This window comes from Porites lutea, chromosome 13 (assembly GCF_958299795.1).
Source record: "Porites lutea chromosome 13, jaPorLute2.1, whole genome shotgun sequence".
Classification (NCBI taxonomy): Eukaryota; Metazoa; Cnidaria; class Anthozoa; order Scleractinia; family Poritidae; genus Porites; species Porites lutea.
Window position 1 is genome coordinate 15,982,519 of NC_133213.1, and position 22,366 is coordinate 16,004,884.

Below are 22,366 nucleotides of genomic sequence, written 5' to 3' on the forward strand. Positions count from 1 at the left end.
AGCAAAGTTTCTTTCCATAAAGGTAAAACTTCCACGCCGTACACTTAACGTAGCCTTTTCCGTCTTGTTTTCCTGCTATTTACAAGTGATATATCTCAGCTCATTTCAGATTTCTAAACCTTTTAATCTCTTTTTTTGACATAATCCATAGATTTCAGAGAAATTTTGCTTATAGCTTACATCCCGTTTATGGTTTAAATAGGTACCGGAAAACAATGTCACCTACATCAAACTTCATTAAAAAGCGAAATTTTGAATAATTAAGCCTGCTAAGTGATCGCGCGTGGACCTGACAATATCAGTTCAAAGTCCTTCATATTCACTAAATTCATTTATTGCTAATTTTACAATCAGGCACATCATTTTTTTCATTGTCTGTTGAATCTGCACCTAAACCATTTTCTAGCAAATATTTCTGACTTACTTTCGAATAAGTTCCTTTAAGATTAAAAAAGCTTTTAAATGTCTTAGTAAATGATCACTGGTTAGTGCGCTGCTGATAAGTCGATTATCGGCGACTACCAAAAGTATGAGGCTATGTATATGTATTTACTGTATACTAAAACGGTGGATAGTGTTTTTTGCGCGCTCTGATTGGCTACTCAATCAATGAATATCCAGCACTATTCACTGATTAACCTCCAGTTCCTCCGAGCGAGCGACGCCAAACTCGCGTAAGTTGCCAGCAAAATGCCTTCCCTGTTTGCTGCCGTAACAAACAAAGAAATGTCACAACTAATCAAGCAAGCTGTTTCCGAAATACACGAAGAAGGTGACGAAGTTCGGTTTTGAAGTTTTAGTATCGATTTAATAGGTAAAGCTTTGCCTTTTTGATTTGAATTTATCGATAAAACCAATGAAAAAGTTTTTTGTTTACAAAATTAATGCAAATTAAGTTTAAGTCTTGCGTTAGTTTATTTAGTTGACTTGTTCATAAATAAGCTTGAAACTAAATTTAATAATCTTTTTTTACAGAATGAGTTTAAATACAAAAAGAATTCACAACTCCTTTTGAAGAAATTTCCCCGCAAGGGCAAGACAAATGCCTTTAAAAGTTTTATTTGTCGGCAAGAAAAAGCGACGACCGCGGCCGTTCGGTCATTGCGCGCCAAAATTGTAATCGTTGGCAACAGTAAATGCGTTAATGATCATTTTTGTGCTCAATTATCTCACCGTTTTAGTATATACTAAAACAATCATTCACCTCAGTGTCGGTGGCTAGTGGTGTGTTTACTTCGCCGCTTCGCGGCCTCGGTCAACAATACCACTAGCCACCTCCACTTCGGTGAATAATTGTTATGTATATCGGACAGCTCTTGTGCCGGCACGAAAACCATGCTGGGTAGGGCTTCTGTTCACACATATAAGAACGGTGATTTCTGCGAGATTTCTGTAACGGATCCGGATTGAAGCAGCACCTCGCCGATCTCGAGAGTGGAGAGCCGCATATCGGACTGGTTCTGCGCAACACTTTGGTGAACTGCGAACATTCGTACTATAAGCGGAAGTGAATAAGCAGGAGCCAGGACTCGAGACCGCTCTAGCACGCTGTTCGACTGATGTTTTTAAACCACTTGTTCCAATTCTGTCCTGTTGCTGTTAGCTTTCTGGGAAACTGCCCACGCGACCTGCCTCGGCCCCTGAGCCAACATTTTGCCTTAAGTAAGAGGTAAGTGTTAATGTTGGCTCAGGGGAGGGGTGGGTGGGCAGTTTCCCAGAAACGCATAATGATCCGATAGGGCCGGATAGGGCTTTTTGTGTCAGCACAAAAGCTGTTCGGTGTAGTATAAACGTGACCTTAGTCTAATCATGAAGTGGACAGAAAAACAACGACGATAACAATAAGCAAACTAAATTACAAACCAAAAAACACCGGTCAAAGCTGTCATGCAGTGAGAGGTACGAGATACTCAGAATTCGATAGTCAGCACTGATGTAGGGTTCATAGGAAACAAACAGACTTTCACGACTGCATTTTCGGCTCTCCAGGGGAATCGGATCAATGATAGACAACTAATAGTGATGAAACGGTACCATAAAAAAAAAGCCTCGCTAGCTTTCATTTCCATGGTAACACTTGCAATTGCCTTGACATACTCAATCAATAAGTTTTAAAACACCATAAAAAAAACACCACAAGAGAGTAACTCTCACTTTAAAACGGTAAAACTTTGTGATTTCGCCTACGAACAGTGCTAAAACGCTAAGACTGATAAGGTATAAAAACAGAGCATCAGAAAAACACTTTTCGGTAACTTAATTTGAATCTAAAACTTAAGATCTTCATCCGCGGAATCAGAAAGAGCACAATAAACAGCAACATACTGACTCGGTCTTTATCTAATCAGTATGTGCCCGCGGTCCATTGCATGTGTTGACCATAACGTTAGGAATGGCATAACTATTAAAAGAAAAAATAACAGATTTGTAACAAACACAATGCCTCAGGAGCTGTTTAAAGTTTCAAAAACATAGATAAAGTTTGAACATGAAAAGCGGTTAGACGTCTGAAATGTGTTAAAAGACTCCAACTACCATGCGTTCCTTCTTCCTTTTTCATGTTTTACTCACATTGGTAGCTGGTCCAGAGTGGCTAAATTTATTTGGCTAAATTTCGAGACACAGTTGGCAAACGACAGACAAAGTTAACTATAATGGATAAATACTCTTTTATATCGATGTTTTCAACTTGAGTTCGTGCCACCTCATAAAAAAATGAACCAAGACCGTGACATATAAAGAATTAAAGATACCACGCTCCATAGTGTTATCAATTTTAGCCGCTGGAGATAAACCAAATCTTTTTTGAAAGATAAGTTGAACCCAGGAGGGCTCGACGGGCCAAGGGCCCGTATTCTCAGAAGTCTCCATACCCAGTTTTCGAGTCCAGGTCCTTGAAAGTTGGTTTGATCTGATTAACTGCGATGTTTACTTGGCTTCATACAAGTGGAAACTGGTTTAGCTTGAGCTTGCACAACAAATAGGTATCTATATTTTGATTAGGAATATAATGCTTAAAAGTCAACCGGATTTTCGAGAAGCAAACCTCTTAATGAGATTTAAACGGAGACATTTATTATTTTTTTTCTTGATTTTCTCAGTATTGTCTGAGAATTTGTAAAGCCTGTCAACTATATTTCACTTAATTTTAGATTAACTTGAATCAAACCACCCATGTTGTGTGTATTAAAGAAGACATTCATTTTTAATTGTGTATTGATTAGGTGCAAACAAAATGAAAGCATCTATAAAAGGGCGGATTCCATTAACAATTTACCCCATAGCTTATGTGGAATTTCGTGAAGATAATGGAATTTTGAATAGAGCCCGCTCGGTATACAATACTTGTTTGCAAAAGTTAAAAGCATTCATTGTCTGCGTATTGACAAGTGACAAATTTAATATAAGCCCCTTCGCATAGCATCCGTATACACAATCGTTCTAATAAATGTTCAGCATGCACGTATTAACAGGTTATGCCTATCAATGATATAGGCCAGCAAAATCAAACGAGTTAGTCCCGCTGTAGTGGTAAGAAGGCCTCCAACATATACTTATACCTATTTTCTGGTTTTATCGTCTTCAATTAGTCTCAAGTTTTGTATTTTTCATCTTTTAAAATCTCTGTTACGTGGAGTTAACTTTGATTTTTAAACATGAACTGTAAACATACGCGACTTTAAATTTAGTACCGATTGAGCTCTTCGCATGCTTCATTTCGTTCTCGAAGTTAATTGATCATGAAGATATTGAGTCTGTGGATGAAATCCTGAGGTTTGAACAGCTGAAACCTCTTCGGCACTGATTGATTAAGTATAATTGCATTCGTTTCTCCATAAGTTATTTTCCTCATTGCTAAAAGAAAAACAAAAGTTGTGTCAATAACTCGCACAACTTTGACTGGAGGGTGACCCCAAATTCTTCAAAATTAATATTCCGACATATATCAAGCGCTGTCCAGAACTGTCCGCTTGTGTTCTAAGATAAGTTTATTTACCAGTAATTTGTTTTCTACTTCACAGTTTGACCGACATTTGAAGGTTTGTTCTTCAAAGAATTTTAAAATCATAGAGACCATGGAATTGTCAAGCTGCATAGCAACGCAGGACTGTTCAAACGCATCAGGAAACAAGTCAGAAGAATTGTTACATGTGGGGGGTTTTTACGCTAGCAGGGACGTATTCCAGATCGTCATCGCTGTCCTCGTTATTGCTGTAAACAGCTGGGTTATTTGGCTCGTAGCGACCAAAAGAAGCCTACGTACAGTGACTAATTACATCTTGACTAGTTTGGCAGTGTCTGATCTTTGCACGGGGGCGATCTCTATCCCTCTCCTTCTATCCTGTAACATCTTAATAAAGACCGGCTTCTGTGTAGCCGATTTGGTGGTGATTGTGTTTATCTCCGTGTCCACCGTGCTTCATATCTTAGCCATGACAGTCGACCGTTACATCTGCATCATCTACGCCCTGCGTTACCAGTCGTGGGTAACGAAGCGACGGGGCGGTAAACTAATCGCATTGATCTGGCTCTTCTCCATGCTTGTGGCGCTGATTCAGCTCGCCTGGACCAATTTAAACGAGGAGGCCACAATGGAGCACTCCGCAGAAGTCAAACGTATCATAGTCATCTACGACATCACACTGTTCGTGGCTGTAATTGGTCTTCCAGTGATATTCATGGCCTTTACCTACGCACGCATTCTTTATGAGGTGCACAGGCAGACCATGAACATTCAGAAGCACAACACGCCTGGATGGCAAGAAACTCGTCGAAGCACCAGACAGGAATGGAAAGTTGCCACGGTCTTCTTGGTCATGTTACTTGTTTTTGTCATTTGCTGGGTCCCATATTACCTGCTCCAACTTCAACAAGTTCTCAAGGAACAGTTCCTTTATATAAACGACCTTGCTGCAATTATCCTTTACTGGCTGAGGCTTTTGACTTCTCTTATCAACCCATGTTTATATATTTTAGGAAAACCCGATTTTCGTAAGGCTGCAGGTCTGCGAAAGAGAACCAGGCGAAATAATTCGGAGGGAACTCGTACCTCCATTTTAAAGTCTTCCTCAGTTTGATCACTTAACATGCCCATATTCACTTACGGCGTTAAGTGAAAGCTACTGAGCAGTACCCGACCGGGGCCCGTTTCTCGGAAGTCCCGGCTAGTAACTTTTCGGGCCCGGAAAGTTGTTTCTTGTTTTCCGTATTTGCATTCAAGATCAAAGCCTTTTTTCAATAATTTTACAAAAGGGGAAAATGGAATTATCAGTTAACTGTGCTGCATTTCAACAGATTTTGATTTAAAAATTTGCCTTCGGGCCCGAAAAGTTACCGGGCCTTTTGAGAAACAGGCACCAAGAGACTATAACGCAGGGCGAAAAACTACCTTGTGCCCCTGCAACAGGGTGATTTCACAAACCAGTTTTACGTTTAGATCGATTTTCCCCGCCAATCCTTGCCCTCAATTTAAGTCTTGCAAATCAGTCGAAGTGAACAACAATAACAGAAGAAGACCAGAAAATACTAAGGTTGATGTTTTGATGACTTTTGCTTTACTTTTTTTCATACATTATACTACAGGCAGTACATTACATAAAAAGCTTTTATTTTCGCGGAAAAAAAGTACTCCAAAATGACGCTAAAAATAAAACGAACTGTGGAAACGCCATTGAATGGCTGTTCGCGAAGTATGGCGGAGACGCTCTGGGTTATGAGCTACTAGCAGTAAAGTGTCTTTTTCTGCATTGGGCGCTGTTTAAAAGGTAATCTGTTTTAACTCATGATGTTACCATTTAAATTAAACCCCTGGAAATATTTTCACATGCCACCATTTGCTTTAAGATTTCTTAGTACTTTCCTCAGTGGTAATGTTCATCACGCTGTGCAGGGTGTAAGGAGATGAAATATTGAGATGTTTTAAATTCTCATTCTGACTTTAGTTTTTAACAAACATAAAATTTCACGGCTGGGATTTTGCGGTAACCGTTCACCGTTATCCTGGACGGGAAAGAAAATAACGTCATTTTGGTCACACGAGACTGAATATGTCCCCGGCGTACATATTGTCGTGGCCAGTCATTATCAAAATTATGTTTACCACAGTGGACCGCATTAAAACCGTTAAAATACCAACTAAGCAACTGAAAAGCACAACGAACGACTTATCGTAAACGGCATGCCAGAAAGGAACCTCTGCTCGCAGGGTAAGTTCTTAATAGCACGTGAAACTGTTCCAGCAGTGACGCTTCAGACGCCAAGGCGTGACCTGTTTTGGATATCAACCTTTAAATCAAATGCCAATGGCCAAATTAGCAGTAATGGCTCAGGGACATAAAAATTGGTCCTCAATTGTCAAGCCAGTTGATACTTATTAAAGAGCATTGTAAAACCACGTGACGTTTTGATCTGATTTTATAGCAACACGAAGTTAAGTAGTTTGATAAGAGTTTTGTGTCTTGACATCTTACTGATGTGTTATCTAAACATTGGTGCTTAAGTCTAGTACACTATTACATACACGAATACGTATTATGTTTTCCCAAACAGGCTTTCCAGGATAAGGAACATGAATTAATATATTCAATGAATTCTTAAAACAACATCAATATGATCGTATGATTAGTTCGTAAACCTAAAGTTGGTAAATTAATTTCATTTGAGTAATATTTTCAGATGAAAAATGTTCGATATATATTTAATCTTTTTCTTAAGACCACCAAATACAATTAATTTATAGTCGAAATTCGGTAATTGTAATCGCTGAACTAAGGCAGGTATACTCTCGCTAATTATTGAAAGAGCGTTAGTTCTCTAAACCTCTAGGAATCTAGTTTGAACTACACGGGATCTCTTTACAGCAACTTAAAAGTTAGACACAATAAATTCCAGAGTTAATCAGTTCTATAATTAAAAGTTTCTTTTTTGTGGTTGGGAGTTCCTTGTTAATTGATAAGTTAGTATTGCTTTTGTTTGCTGACTTAAATCCTTCTTAATTTGCTACGAACGTTTTTCAGGTACTTTTCACGTTTCTTAATCATTTTGCACAAAAATGCAAAAAAAAAAAAAAAATGTTCAAGCTCTCCTTCATATTAACTTTCACATTCTGTTAACCTTTTGCCCTGGTCCGTCATTTTAAGGCCAGTGAAACGGGCAACTAAAACGTGCAAATTATTTTTTGCAACATTGCTGCAAAACGAGTCGAAGGGCAATGTTGCTGTTTTTATCACCCACGTTCAAACTTGTCTTGAAACAAATTAGTTTGTTGCAGGTTGAGTGAAGTTGTTGCAGAAAGTAGAGATTTCAAACTTCATCGATCTTATTTAATTTCATTTATTTTGTCAAATGTTGGCGAAATTTTCTGCATTAATCCGAAGGACCGTATCTCAGTTTAGAAAAAGAAAAAGGAACTTTTTGTGTTGTGTTCACAAATTCCGTAAGCGGGCTCGTGAAATTAGGAAGTTTCATGTCGCAGTCGTGCAACAACGGCTAAGAAATGTACCACAAAGCGTGATGCTCGTTGTTTTCTTGCTAATCTAAACCTATCGGGTTTTTTTTTGCCGTTCTCGTTACTGTCGCCGTCGTCGTTGCTTTATCTCGGCCCTACTGTTGTCAACCAGAAATTTGGCTACCATGGTAACTTGACGTCACACTTCTCCTGCAAGACAAGTTGCACGTTTTTGATACCCGTTCAGTTACCGTAGCTTAACAAGATCAGTTGTTCGACGACTAGATTGTAAATAATACGCTCAATATGATGACACTATTTTATCCGAATTTTATTCATGCAACTGACGTCAGAAGTAAGTGACGCAATCGGAATAATCGTTGTCTTCCTGACGTGGGGCAAGAACGCGTGTCGAACCCCTAAGAACGTCTGCGTGGTAGGCTAGAAGAAGCAAGAACAAAGAACACATCCGTCACCAAGGCAACTTGTTATGTAAATTTTACTCACCACGTTACACTAACAATTGCTGAAAACATTTGTTGCGGAAAGTTACTCGCAATTGTGTTTGGCATTTCCCAGAAGTTTTGAACGAAGTCCACACACCCCTTTCAGACCACTTTCGCGATTAGTACATTCATTTAAATACAAACATTAGTATACAAAAACAGTTGCCAATCATTCATGGTGATCAATTTTCTTTCAAGAGCTTTTCACGTTTCTTGATCATTTTGTACAAAATCCACACAGCATCATCTAAACCCACTCCGTCAACGGCGGTAAAATGAAACGTTACTTGCCAGCCGTAAAGTTTGTACTGTTCGAGTGATAGCCCATCGCTAACCTCATGAGCTGTGAGAGCTCCAGCAAGGTCCTGTTTGTTTGCAATAACTAACACAGGAAGAACGGGTCGGCGATGATCTTTAGCAAGCTGTTGATGAAGCTCGGAATAAAGTTTTTTTGCTTCTGTCATTCTTTCCCAATCAGAGCTGTCTACGACGAAAATAACACCACATATGGTCGCCCAATTGAGGAACGCGTCGTTTTGTTTAAAATTGCGCCACATATACCGCGAGTGTTTACTGCCTCCAACATCACATATTGAAAAGGTATATTCCTTGAATCCGAACGCGTTCAAGCTGAAGGTGCACCCTCTAGTCGGCTCCGTTCGAAATATCATTTCGCGTTTAAGCATGTTTGCTATAGTTGTCTTCCCAGCGCCATCTAAACCCACCATGAGAATTGTACCATGTTTGTCTTGTCTTCCTCGAGAAATTTTGGCGCCCATACTTAACAGTACATTTAGGCTTTAACTTGCCTTATAAGCAAAATCTTGATATTCCTGCAAATTCATTCTTAGTTTTTAAATCTCTTTTACGTTGTATAAAAAAATAACCACAGAACCAATATCCACGTCTTGGATTTTCCGCTTTTTTAAGTGCGTCTATCTCGTCACAAACCCACAGGCACGTGCGGCATGACTGAGCGTGAAAACACAGAAAATCAAAAGGCTGTGAACGACGTTTGAATTTTTTACATACCTCACTTTTGTAACGTTTGGCCTTATCCTTTATTTTAACAAAAAGTTTTAAAAACGAAAAATATTTACCCAAACTCGATACGGATAAATATTTGTCTTATGGCAATTTGCCTGAGAAAAAAACTGGCATTTCGCGACGCCAGCACTGGTTTCCCCGCGAAATGGCGTCTGAGAAACGAGTGTAGAAATTCCATACTGATAAGGGGTCACAACCCAGATCTGGGTATAGTGACCCGTCATTAGTATGGAATTTTGTGCACTCGTTTTGTCAGACGTCATTTCGCGGGGAAACCAGTGCTGGCGTCGCGAAATGTCGGTTGTTTCTGGTTGTTTTCTCAGGCTAGACAAATATAAATGATGTTAAACCATGCTCATTAAATAATTCGGTCAAGGGCTATGTAAAGTCTGTGACAAATAATACAACTCTGCATTTTGGCTCATTACTTTGACGTCATTGCAAGATTACGACGTGAGATTGCAAAGTGTGACGTTCTATAGAGGACGTAAAGGGATATTACTAAACGAGGAACAGGAAGCGGGGAACGGGGAACGGGGAACGGGGAACGGGGAACGGGGAACGGGGAACGGGGAACGGGGAACGGGGAACGGGAAACGGGAGACGGGAGACGGGAAAATGAAAAATGGGAGCAAAACGAAACTTGAACCCTAGCCCTATCAGTAACTTCATTTTGAATTCTGTGTTTTGTTCTCATTTTCAGGGAAAGTCAGTTTTACAGCCTGCCATTCGGGCAAGATGTAGATAGTATGTACTAGCCAACAAGTCATTTCAACTAGCTCCAAAACCCTTTTTGATTGGCAGGATTGATAACAATCCTTCTGTAATTTGAATTTCCCCAAAAAACAGCACTTGCCCGTCGGGCAAGTTAAGAACAAAAAAAACTAGCCCGATCGCAAAATGCACTAGCCCCGGGCTATCAGACACGACTTTCTTTGCACGCTGCATTTTTAACTTTTCCGTTCCCCGTGACTCATTCCCCGTTTAAGGAGGGGGACATTGGGAGGTACCCAATACCGCAATACTGTAAGAAAAATTGGCAAATACCGAAATATCGTGTTAAAAATCGACGAAATACCGAGAGTGCATTTATGATCGGTCACGTTTACTTAAAGCTGTATCCATTTCGCGTGTTTGTTTACCTTTAGCATGTATGCACCAGAAATCAACCTTAGACATTGCGAGAAAACGTAAGAAGACCTTGATCGTTAGACGATCGAAAAGCCCGGTCATTGGATGCTCTTCCAATTTTGTCATAGATTGTGTAATCATTTACCATTAAGTCAACTTTTATTAACCTGTTTATCTACTGTTGTTCGTGTTGTACATTGTACTGACCCGTATTAGACAGGAGAGCGCAAATTAGTGGTACTGCAATACCGTGAGGGATCTTCTTTCACCGAATACCGTTAACCAAAAGGATACCGCAGGGCTAGATGACACCGCAATACCGCTTAAATCAAAATTATCGAAATACCGCTTGAAAACAAGCTCAATACCGCAATACCGTAACCCCAGGGGCCCCACTCACATATTTTAATGACGGGGGGGTCCGACAGAGGTTCATATTTTATACCCAAAAAAATCCCAACTTCAGAATTTGTCTACCCAAAAAAATCCCTACTTTTTTAGCATACCCAAAAAAATCCCTCAGTGTTTTTGCATCAGCAAATTTTATTATATATCTTCTGGAAAGCTAAAACATGCCAAGTTCAACTTGGTTTTGGTCAAAAACAAAACTATAAATTGCGCTTATGTTATTTTTAATTTGAGCTGATGAAAAATATAATACCCAAAAAAATCCCTCTGTTGTTTTCGCGACCCCAAAAAATCCCGGCGTCTTTCATAGACCCAAAAAAATCCCTTTTGGCCAAAATGTCAGACCCAAAAAAATCCTTCGGACCCCCCTGTCATTAAAATATGTGAGTGGGGCCCCTGGGACCGTAACCCCTCATATCCCCCTCTTTCAGTAACATCAAGACTGATTTTCTCTTCCCTTTTAGAAACTGGATGCAGTCCTTTGGAATTTAACTCCAAGAAAATTCTTCTACGTTTCAGAAAATAAGCGAAGCTCAAATACATGATAAAGTTTGAAAGAACCCAAATGCATTTTTTCAGCGATGTTCTCACTGCCACCGACACTGTCGTCGTTGCTTAAGCTACTTGGTATATGCTGAACCGTACTTTTTAGCTGTAATATGAATACATTACGGCACAAAATTTAGTGAGTGTTTTACACACGGGTCAGCTGAAAGGTCAGCTTGTGTCAGAAAGTAATGAACGCATAACCATTATAAATTTAAGACTTCTACTTTTAGGATTTCGGTCAGAAAATTGAGGTTGACCGCCTCACACGGGTTCGCTAAAACGTTTAGCTAGGTCACAGGGGGCTCTCACATCCCATTACGTCATAAAAAATAAATAAAGATTACTCACTTTATCGATGCGTGTGATGTTTTGTCCTAAGCCGCCATATTGAATTTTGAGTTCAGCTGCTGGCATGAGGCCTGGAACCGAGAAGATTTCTCGGTTCCATACCTCCCACCGGTTGAGCGCAAAATTCAAAATGGCCACCAAAAAGAAACAGGGAAGTAATCGCTCTATATTCATCATTTATTTTACCTAATTGGGAATGAGAGCTCCTGGGAGGTTTAAATTTTAGTCGCAGTCAAGACAAACGAGAACGATTCTAGCAATAATCTTTCCTTCAAACTTCTACTGTATTTTATTTCCGGATTTCTCATCAAATTATTTTTGAGAACTTAAAATAAGGATGGTCCATAAACAATCGGCCTAGTTATATAAGACTCTCTATTAAAAATTACTTTGAGATTAATACAGTGACTACTGCACTATCTTTGTCTACCACCAGTTTGTACCAATCAAAGTCTAATACCCCTTTATAAAAACCACAGAATAACAAAGTACAACATCAGAATAAACTATACCCATCAACACAGAATGTACTGATTCACCGCTACATTTTTACAATTCTAATCATTTTGAAAAATGTTCTGTTAGTAAATGCTGTAATCAACTGCCAGGGTTCGTACTCTTTTCAGCTCTTTAAATTCCATGACTTTCCATGATTTTTTCCATGACCTTTTCAAGTTCCAGGCTGTCACTTTCGAAAAATTTGAAACTGACTTTCCTTTTTTTAGGTTATTTTTTTTTAACTTACTCCGTTTAATAGACACAAACGCTGGCTTCCACCAAAAATCGTGCCGTTATCCTTGCTTTAGCACCTGCAGTAGTTATTCTAACAAACGAAACTTTAGTTTTCATGACTGCCTGCAAAATGAAATCATTAAATATTCATGATTCTCCAGGTATTTCATGATCTGTACGAACCCTGACGGAGAATACGGTTACTCTCACAACTCACCGCCGCGTGATGCACATCTCTCTCATAAAAAGCGCCACGCGAAGGAGCCGCTTTTTATTTTTGACTTTCAAAGAGAACACTTCCAACTTTTAATAGAACAGTAATGTTACAAAGCTGTATTTTGCTTGATAACAGTCTCACCCGCGCACAATCTTCCACGTTTTCACTTTTAAAAGTCACGAAAAGTCACGATTGAAATCTCCCAACCACGTTAAACAGCTCCTGAGAAAATGCCAACAGTTCTGCAGTGGCATGCAGACCTGGTGGCAAAGGCGGAGGAATGAATGGCTGAGGGGCTGCACTGACTCTCGGGACGGGGCGCACACGCGGCATTGGGCCATGATGAGTAGGGGCTGGGGCGTGAGTAAGCGTTGCAGTGGCCTGGGGAGGGACCGGGTGTGGAGTGGTGGACACTGAAGTGCCTGTTTTAACTTCTTCAGAAGTTCCCTCATCTCCAGAATCGGACGCTGAAACATCAAAACTTTCATCATTTTCATCTTCTGATGGCAGCTCCGGCGATGACAGCTCACTTTCAGCTTCCTCGTCGGTCGAAGATCCTGCTTGCCCGGCTTTAGCTGGGGCATTGGCTTGTGCGGGTGCTGGCCTCTCTCTGCGAGCGGCAGTGAGAGCTGGGCTGCTCTCATCCATAGGAACCATGGTTGGAGGGGGCGGGCGTGTCTGCACTTGATCAGGATCAACATGCTTATGGGCAGACCTCATGTGTTTTTTCAGCTTATGGGGACCAAGGAAACCCTTCTCGCACATCCGGCAAACGTGACTGTAGATTCCAGTGTGGATGCGCATGTGATCGTTTAAGTTATCCCGGCGTGCATACCCCTTGTTGCACTGTTCGCACTTAAAAGGCTTGTCCTTTGAGTGTGTGAACAGGTGACGCTTAAGCTTGTCTTCACGGTAGAATGTCTTCATGCAGCCCGTGTGGCTACGAAACGGACAGGTGAAAGTGGGTCTTGTATCAGGATAGTGAATCAACGAATGCCTTTTCATTTTATCTTTGCGCGCAAATGCTTTGCCACACTCAGGACACTTGTGATTCTTTTCTGTAGCATGTACTGTTCTCTTGTGAGACCTAAGATTTGCCGGGGAGCAGAAAGCTTTTTCACATTGGTCACAACCATATGGCCTGTTTGTTGAGTGCGACGTCTTGTGCTTCTTTAACTGAACTACGCTGGTAAAAACCTTTCCACAATGATCACACGGATGGGAGTGTGATTCGTTCAACCGATGCTGCTCAAATCCACCCGCAGTGAAGAAACTCTTGGAGCACAAATTGCATTTAAACTCCTTCTTGTGCATCTTATTGTGTTCTTCTTTCTCATCCAGAGTCTTGAATACGGCGGGACAGCGCTGACATTTGTACACTTTGGAAGGAGAATTGAGGTAAATTGGCACAAAGACACTAGTCGCACCTTGTTTGCGAACAACAACCCCAGGTGGAGAGGAAGAAGGAGAAGAAGTTGAGCCTGAATTAAGATGGACAAGCTGGGATTCTGGAATGTGTACAGTGATGGTATCATCCTTTGGTTTGGAAGATTTCTTGTTCCGTGGTTCTTTTGTTTTTTCGTGGCTGGATCCTGGTGTAGATGAAGAAGATTTGCGTTTTCTTGTCGTTTTAGGATGCGAATTTTTCCTCTTGTGCCGTTTGGTTGGTTTACCTGTGAGAGTAAAGGTGCTTTTTAAAAACAAGGATAAACTGGACTTATCCAAAAAATACCCGCTACTCTTCCTCATGATCTCAGCACTTTCACCCTTTACTCCCAGATGGAAAGATGAAGTCTTGTTAGGCGGCTCTAACTTTTCAGTCTGTGGGCAAAAAAAAAAAATCCTACGGTGTGACCATTCAAATGAAACTTCTTTGGTAGTTCTTGCACGTCACTTATCAAGGTGTGGACACAAAGGATACCGTATTTCCTCGAATAAGCGCCCACACTCTCCCAAAAAAGCACCCATCCCCAATTGCAAGGCCATAATATCAAGTAAGTCAAATATCATGAGTCCCTGTTCAGAACCAATGAGTCCCGGTTCAAAAAACGAGTGCTAAATTGAAAATGCCTGGACCTTTATGTAATCAGACAGTTACTCCAAAATGCTGTATCACAATATACTGAAACTAAAATATAGTCAATCTACACGTATTTTAAAGCACAACAAAGGCTGAAAGAAATATGCATCCTTAAACAACAGCCATAATAACTGCCACAGAAATTACACAAACATGATACTCGACAAAAACTCACGTTCAGATAGATCAATAAATCTTTGTCCTACGAGACGCATGCCATGAATTATTTGCATTTTTGGGAAATTTTATGCATCAGGAACGTAGGATGCAGAGGTGAAACAATAACTGCTCCCCTTCCCACCACCTTCTTAAATAGAAGGGATGTAAGGACAACCAGCTTCTATTGCCACTTTAATTTAACTTGTCAGGCTTCAACTACAGTGGAATGAGTAAGGGAGAATACAGTAGAACCTTGATAACTCGAATACGGATAACTTAAATTCACCGCTAACTCAAACTAAATTTCCTTCCGATAACTTGAATTCCCAGCTAACTCAAACTGTTTTCCGTTTCCCTTTAGAGTTCGAGTTACCGGGGTTCTACTTTTGTTGTGTAGTTTCTTCACTTCATAATTATTTATGTGCTTGCAGAGTTCTTTTATGTGCATCATCTCTTCTCTTTTAATTTTTGTTCTATTGATGTGCTCTTGGTTTCTCATACAAATGCCTCTAGTTTTTGGCGGCCGTTGCAATCGCTACTTTTGAGGCATACGGCTGAAAATTCTCAGGTTACCTAATTTTAACATGCTCTTTCAGCTTGTCCTAACAAAATTTTTAAAAAGTGAAATGTTTTTGTGTTTACGGAAAGTTGGTCACTTGATCAAGTCATGCAAAGAGCCTATTTGAAATACGCAACCAGGCATTTATTTTAAGGAAATGCAGTATTACAATAATATTTTGGAGTTACATGTACACATTGTTTAGTAAAATAACACTTACTGGGCTTGCTATCATCTTCATCACCGGCTGATCGTCCACTATCACTTCCCCCAGCCACAAGTGGCTCAAGAAACTGGACTTCAACTCTTTTCTCTGATGATGAGTCACTTTTTTCCTCATTTTCCTGTGACTTTTCACCAGCATTAGTGGTTGGACTTGCTGTGGCATTACTGCTCTTTTGCTTGGATTTCTCAGGGGATGGGTTAGGACTGATAGGTAGCTTGTTTACAACTTCTGTAAGAGTACTCTTGTTGGCATCTCGGCAAACTTTGTTTGCTTTATGTTTGATGTATTCAGAGAGATCTGTGAATGACAACTTGCATCTACCACAGTAGTGAACATCCTCCTCATCATCTAAAAGGGAAAGAAATATTCAGTTTTATCAACTGACTTAACAGTTAAGTATATTGGCCACTAATCCCAGGGCTCAAATAATTTTTGTACAGTGGCAGGTCATCTTAGCCCACTAAAGTAAGCATGCTCATGGCTTGTTTATGACCTGTCAAAAAATGTTGAAATTATGGCTCATGTTTCAAAGTAATAGCAAGACAAAAATATCACCTCGTACAAGTATGCCTCAACAACTCAGGGTTCGCAATGTAACAACATTAAAAACTTGATACATTATTGTTGAAAAAAAATTGCTCATCAAACCTAGACTGCTTGCAGTCTGCCTTTTCTCTTGTCTTGTTCTTATCACAGCCAGTGCGATTGCAAACCACGAGGTTATGTTACAATAAGGGATAAGGACCAGATGAGAAAAGACAGAGGACAGAGTACCCTCTGTCTTATTTTTTCTTCTCAGGCTTACGCACTCGTTTATCGAGGCTCTTGCCCTTGCCGCTTGCGTGCTTGGACTTCTCGTGCGTTAACTTTGCAAAAGAAAATAAGAGACTGCTCCCAGTCTACAGTGTACATTAAACCGTAATGACAATGTTACTAGGTGACATACACAGAGCTGCAGAATAATTATCTCTACGTCTTCCCTATATTATTTTAATGTATTTTGCCATGTAACTTTAAAAAAATCATATCTCCGGTGTTATTTACAGTTCAATATCAAGCTATACCTCATTGGAAAGGGAAAAGAATACCCTTTCGAAAAAAAAATATTTTGGTCGTAGGAAACCCATAATATTCCGCCACCATAAAATTTAAAAAGCATATTTTGCATAAAAATTTTTAAAAATTTTAAAGAATGTCATTCAGCTAGGAAACTTCTTTATTTTGGGTGATATGGTAGTAAGAAATTTTTTTCATCAATATCTAAGCAAAAAAAAACTAAAATCGTTCTAAAACATGGAGCGACTAGAAATTTTCTACAAATATTTTTCTGCGCTCTCTCATGATTATGCTAATTAGATTATCATAATTAGCATAATCCTTTGGCGTCACCTCGTGACCACATGTTTACTTCACTTAGACGCTTTGTTTCCTCGATTCCCAAAGAAATATCGAGTTGGAGACAAGCAGACATGAATTTGCTGATAGAATTCATCAAAACAAGCAAGAATTTGACGGCGAAAAGCGAAGCGAAGGCAAAACGGGAAGGAAATCGTCGCCGTTTCAAGAACATGTGGCACAGAGTTTGGCGATCGGCGATTTGCATGCACAGATTCTAAGTGTTTCCTTACTTCAATTTTCGCGTTTATTTTGCTTGTTATCCTCCAAAATCTTTCAGAATAGTTTGCTTGACTTGTATTTGGTTGACAATCCTCGATACAAGCTTGCATTCTTCGCAAAACCGGCTGACAAAAATTCCTCGCGACTCGCCATAAAATTCAAAATTTTCGAAAGCTCAGTGTGTCACGGTCAAAAGTCCACAGGGGCTGGAACTAGGCAGGTGATTGGCTAAATCTATTAACTTCCTTTGTGCCAAATTTGGGAGCAATCGGAAGTAACGCAATTTTTTGCGAATACGTTTCCTGTTTAGGTCTTGGGAGACCTATTTTGCCAGGGGCGGAAGACGTTGAGATAAGGCTACATGCACCTCTACCATTTTCACTGTGTACATGCATTCTCCGAATTTGTGACTGCAAGCAGTTGAAATATTTTTATGATTTAACTGTTTTTGTAATTTCCAGTATTAATGCGAACAAGAAGACTCTTAAAAAAGTGTTAAGTTGAGCATGTTGCATGGAGATTAGATAAGAAATTAGAGGGCGATAAATTCAGACTACAAAAACATTGTACACGAAACAGGATTTCCTTGCCAAAAGTTTTTCAGACCCTACTTTATCAACAGTCAAGTATTCTTCACACATTTTTCTTTCTTTTTTCTTGGAGTACGCATGTACAAATACACAAGAATAAAGGGCCTTGATTACAAAGAAATTACATCATTGCCAAAGAGCAAAAACGTGATGAATATGGCGAGTCCTTAATTCAATCATTGTCGAAAAAAAAACACATGCTCATCACAAGACTCATTTGCATACAATGAAAGGTTACAACACTCGACAAGTTAGCATCACCATCGAAGTTTTGTTGAAGTTTTGCTCATAAAGGTTCACCACTTAAGTATTCACTTGTTCCAAAGTAAACAACACTGTCCAGGGCTGGGCTCTAAGGAAAATTGAAGGCAGCCTAGAGCTCTGAACCTGTAAAATCAAGGGTGTCCAGCATAAGATCTGTATGAAGAAAGTAAGATTTTCTAGTCGCCCAAGAGAAAAATATTAGAAAGTAGGCGCCAGGGGCCACAGGGCTCTGCTAGAGCACAGCCCTGCTTTCAAGCGATAGAATTCATAGACCAACCAGTTCTGGAAAAGCTTGACATCTCTTGAATATAATTTTGTATGTCATGTCATGATATCTATCCCCAGTTTCCACAGTTTCCGCTAGGGACACCTGGGACCATGACCCATTTTAGTGTACACACATGAAAAAAATAGAAACAGTGTTTTCAAAATCAGCCGTCGGCCGTCGCATCCGACGGCAACTTTTTGATTTGCGACGCCTACTTTCCCTTAGGTAAATTATATGACAAATAAAACTTTTGATAAAAAGTGGTAAGTGTTCACAAAGCTGTTGCGAGCAAGCAAACTTGAAATTTTTCTGGAGAATTTCGACAAAACATCTTGAGTCTGCTTTTAAAATACGTTCTCTGGGTAATACGTTGAGTAAACGTTGAGGACGAGTCGAAGACTGGGTCTCAGTTACAGGGAACATTGTAGTTAGCGGTTTCTGAAGCGAGTCTATATAAAACGCCACATTTCGTCTCCAAGAACACGGCAAAATGGCCAAAAAGCGACAGCGTGGTTTACGGGAGATGTGGTCGCTGACAGTGACAAACAAGAAAAAGAAAAAGGATGCTGCAGGTAATAATGTGGTTAAAGCGTACCCTAATATTCATCAAAATTTATCAGTATTTTCGATATCTAAAATTTGCTAGTTCTGCGTCTCAAAATGCGGGAAAATGCGCCTCCAAGAGTCTAGAAATTCAAAATTTCCTGGGGGGGGCATGCCCCCAGACCCCCCTAGAGAGCAAGGCCCTCCGGGCCTTGCAACTCCTACTCAAATAAACGCAACTCCTATTTCAAAAACTGTTGAAAACCCTGAGAAAAGGAAGGAAAGAAACGCATGGATTTTTAGAGTCTCCTTGATACATGTAAAGCAAGCTCAACTAATAAATCTAGTTATTTATTTGAAAGCCATGTACTTGACCAGTCAAAATGACTGCAAAACTGAAAATTTGTCCGGAAAATGGACATTTTGGCAGGACATGGTCTGTTGACTGGCTGTTATTTTGAGTCCTGAATCCACAAGCTGCTGTTTCAAGCAGTAACCTTAAAACAGACAGGTGCCAAAAAAGTCAATTTTACAACTTGCCCTTTAAGCTGTAGCTAGCACGCAGTGATTCTGTTACCTCTGCGTCCTGCGTCCATGACACATAAAAATCCCCAAAGACGCAAAATAATTCAAGGAATGCGGCCCGTAGCACGCAAAGATCGATTGACTGATCTGAACATTTATCAATGGTGATCTGAACATTTATTAATGGTAAGATGTGCCGATATCTTGACGATCTCACAAAAAATAGGGGACTGTGAACAGTCTAGTAGAAGCCTAAAAGTCATTTTGACCAGCAGGATTGATAGTTAATGTAATAGTTATCAAATAGTTATCAATTAAATACACCATTAGCTAATTAATAACTTGCTCTATTAATTCATTGCAGAAAGCTACATTTGAGTATAATTTAAACAAAGCTTTAGGAGTCTCAGGAGACTCACTACTAAGGTATTAATTTTTAACTGCTGTGAAGATTGTGCAAATCACACCACGTCTAGCCCAACACGGTCTTTTTATTGCAGTTTTTACTTTGTCAAAAAAACAGCTTTAAAAATGACTTTCAGTTCACGTAAATTTATTAGGAATTTTGTATTTTCTTAACACTGATTTAGATGGTACGATATTTACTTAGAAGTATCGTGTGCGACTAGCATATGTCATGACTTCACATCAGATTGTGTCGTGTAAATTAGACCCATGACATCCCTACGACACGTTTGGATGTCGTAAGTGAAAACTGTGTGTGCGTGGATGGTCAAAAGTCATGACATATGCTAGTCGAGTCGTGCACGATAGTCGTAAGTACAAATCCTACTGTCTAAATTGGCCTTTACAGTACTTATGCAATATTTGAATTCCCCCCATAATTTTACATGTACAAGCCGGATCGAGAAATCCACTAGCTCTGGGCTATCAGGCATGACTTTCTTTGCACACTGGAAAGAGCAAATTGCCCACATAAAGGGTGTATTTTTCACTCCCCTACTGACACAGCACCATACGCAAGAGCTCACGCCAGTTATCTTCTACATGTAACTAGTGGGAAGGGATTGGGGAGGGGGGGGGGATGGGAGCCTGTGATATTAGGGGGCAAGAGGGGTACAGCAGGTGTGATAGGAAAGGGTGGGAAGTGGGAGAAGTAGGGGGAAATTTGCAACAGGCAATTGCTCTAGGAAGCATAATTTGAGAGCTGTTTCTCCTAAAGACACCTGGAGTTCGAGATTTTCAAACATTTTGTGCACACTGTTCGCATCCTAAAAGTTATAGACCTTTAGGCCTGCTAAACTATAAAACTGGTGATCAGATTTTAGCTTCATGAAAAACCTGAACAAGTGAACATGATACTATTAAATACCATGCATAAAAACTTTGAATTTTGAGCACAAAATCAATTTTCTAAAAGGAAAATAATAATAATAACAACAATTATTATTATGATTATAATGCATATTTTCCATGTAAATATGATCAAAAGTACATAAAATGAACTAATTCTCTGTAGCAATTAAATGTCTCGAAAATGAAATATTAACTCTGAAAAAAATAAATAATAAAATTACCAGATGTAGGAGTATTTTGAGATGCTGATTTGTCCTCACTAGGAGATATGTTTGTCTGATTAGCCTGGGAAGAAATATTTACAACAGTTATAAAAAAAAAACTATTTTTACATATTGCAGAGTAAAACTAAGTTCAAAATAGGTCAAAACAATAGCCCACTTCTTTAAGATTGATGACAAATGATACTCTATCAGAGAGATGCTATTGGAAGAGCTGATGACAGATACGTATCAGGGAAACAGACCACATTACCTTGTTTTGACAAATTCTTTCGAAAAATTCCACAGATCAGAATTCAGTGCCGACTGTGACAATTCTCATGTTACCCTGGTTGATTTAAAGAATTTCCCTTGTGTGGAAAAAAAAGCTTGCCTTTTAATCCACATCCTTGAACCCTTCCATCCCGGTCTCATGATCATCATAATTTCTATGTTTTTATAGCTTCAACAAAAACAATAAATCTCTTCAGCATTGAAGATTATAACTGTCTTCTCGCTTGTTATTTAAAAAAAAAAAAACATTACTGTGAGAAATTAAAGACGTTATTCTTTTAAAGGCATCAATGTTTAAGTTCAACCTCATCTCTGAAAAGGTAAAACACCCTTCACAACTCCCCTCGGGCGATAATATTAAAAACAGCTGAAACATATGGAACACAACTTAAGCGCACCGAGTACATGAATTTGAATTACTTGCTCGGAAGAAAACTCTGTACAAGGAACAACTGTGCGTCTAATTTTAAAGGACACAGCTGTTTAATTTTGTAGGAAATAGGGCCCAGAATTTTTATCAACCGGAAGCTTCATGATCGCGCCATTATATTAATAAGGAGACAGTCGACATCCGACACCGTTGTTTCACTTTGTAGCCGAGAACACGATTCGAAAATCGAAAATCCACGTTCAATCTTGGAAACACACTATGTCGTGATCAATATATAAAGATATACAACTAAGTACTGCCGGATACCTGACCAAAGAAAACAAGTATTAGTAATTAATGCATCAATTTGCCGTACAATACCTCGGTGGTTTCTTGGTTGTCAGCCATGTTGTTTGATAGCGTTCCCTCCTGAACAGAGCAAATTTAAGCAAATTTGTCGCTAAATACACCGTAGTCAGGGCAGAATTCTAAGCGATGTTAGCAATATACAATGGTTCACACATAATATTGCCAATTCGTGACGATTTTAGGCAAAATAAAGCGACAGAGTGAAGAGAAATCTTTCGCCCGGGGTGGCGAAGGAAAGATATGTTTCACACTAGCTACCACCCCTTCCCAGCTATCCTAGTGACCCCTTCAAAATAAGGCCAGGCTACATAGTATGGAACATGTGATTGAGGATCAAATTTATCGCGCGGAAAATGGGCTTTTAATACACGTATTTTTTTGTTGTTTGAAGGGCGAGGGGTTCTATTAACAGGTAAATTTAGTGATTCATGAGTGTGCTCTTTGTTTTCCCTAACAGTTGACTTTAAATGAAAAAGTTCTCGCGCGCATAATTGAAAATAAGAATTCATGAGCACGAGGCCCGTGACAGAGCGATGTTATCAATCGAATCACTGCAAAACAGATTCCAGCGATGATTTCCAATAGAACAGAAAATGACGA

General features: G+C 39.6%; 3 protein-coding genes across 4 annotated transcripts in view; 1 reads left to right on the forward strand and 2 right to left on the reverse strand.

Annotated features, from left to right (window-relative positions):
• Positions 1-5,222, forward strand: part of LOC140922887 (histamine H2 receptor-like) — a 20,479-nt gene extending 15,257 nt beyond the window's left edge. For both annotated transcript variants that reach the window (XM_073372924.1, XM_073372925.1), the window contains one exon: positions 4,023-5,222. In XM_073372924.1, coding sequence (XP_073229025.1) covers positions 4,077-5,078 — 1,002 coding nt within the window. In that variant the 5' untranslated portion in view covers positions 4,023-4,076 and the 3' untranslated portion in view covers positions 5,079-5,222. The remainder of the gene's footprint in view (positions 1-4,022) is intronic.
• Positions 5,223-8,135: 2,913 nt separating this feature from the next.
• On the reverse strand, positions 8,136-8,732 carry LOC140922458 (uncharacterized). The gene has a single exon (XM_073372441.1). It carries the CDS (start codon positions 8,730-8,732, stop codon positions 8,136-8,138), a length of 597 nt encoding a protein of 198 aa, XP_073228542.1.
• A 2,248-nt stretch (positions 8,733-10,980) lies between these two features.
• Positions 10,981-22,024, reverse strand: LOC140922780 (uncharacterized). The gene is made up of 4 exons (XM_073372801.1): positions 21,779-22,024; positions 20,755-20,818; positions 15,404-15,757; positions 10,981-14,058 (listed from the first exon to the last, which is right to left on the reverse strand). Exons 1-4 carry the CDS (start codon positions 21,803-21,805, stop codon positions 12,572-12,574), a joined length of 1,932 nt encoding a protein of 643 aa, XP_073228902.1. The 5' UTR covers positions 21,806-22,024; the 3' UTR covers positions 10,981-12,571.
• Between the last annotated feature and the right edge of the window lie 342 nt (positions 22,025-22,366).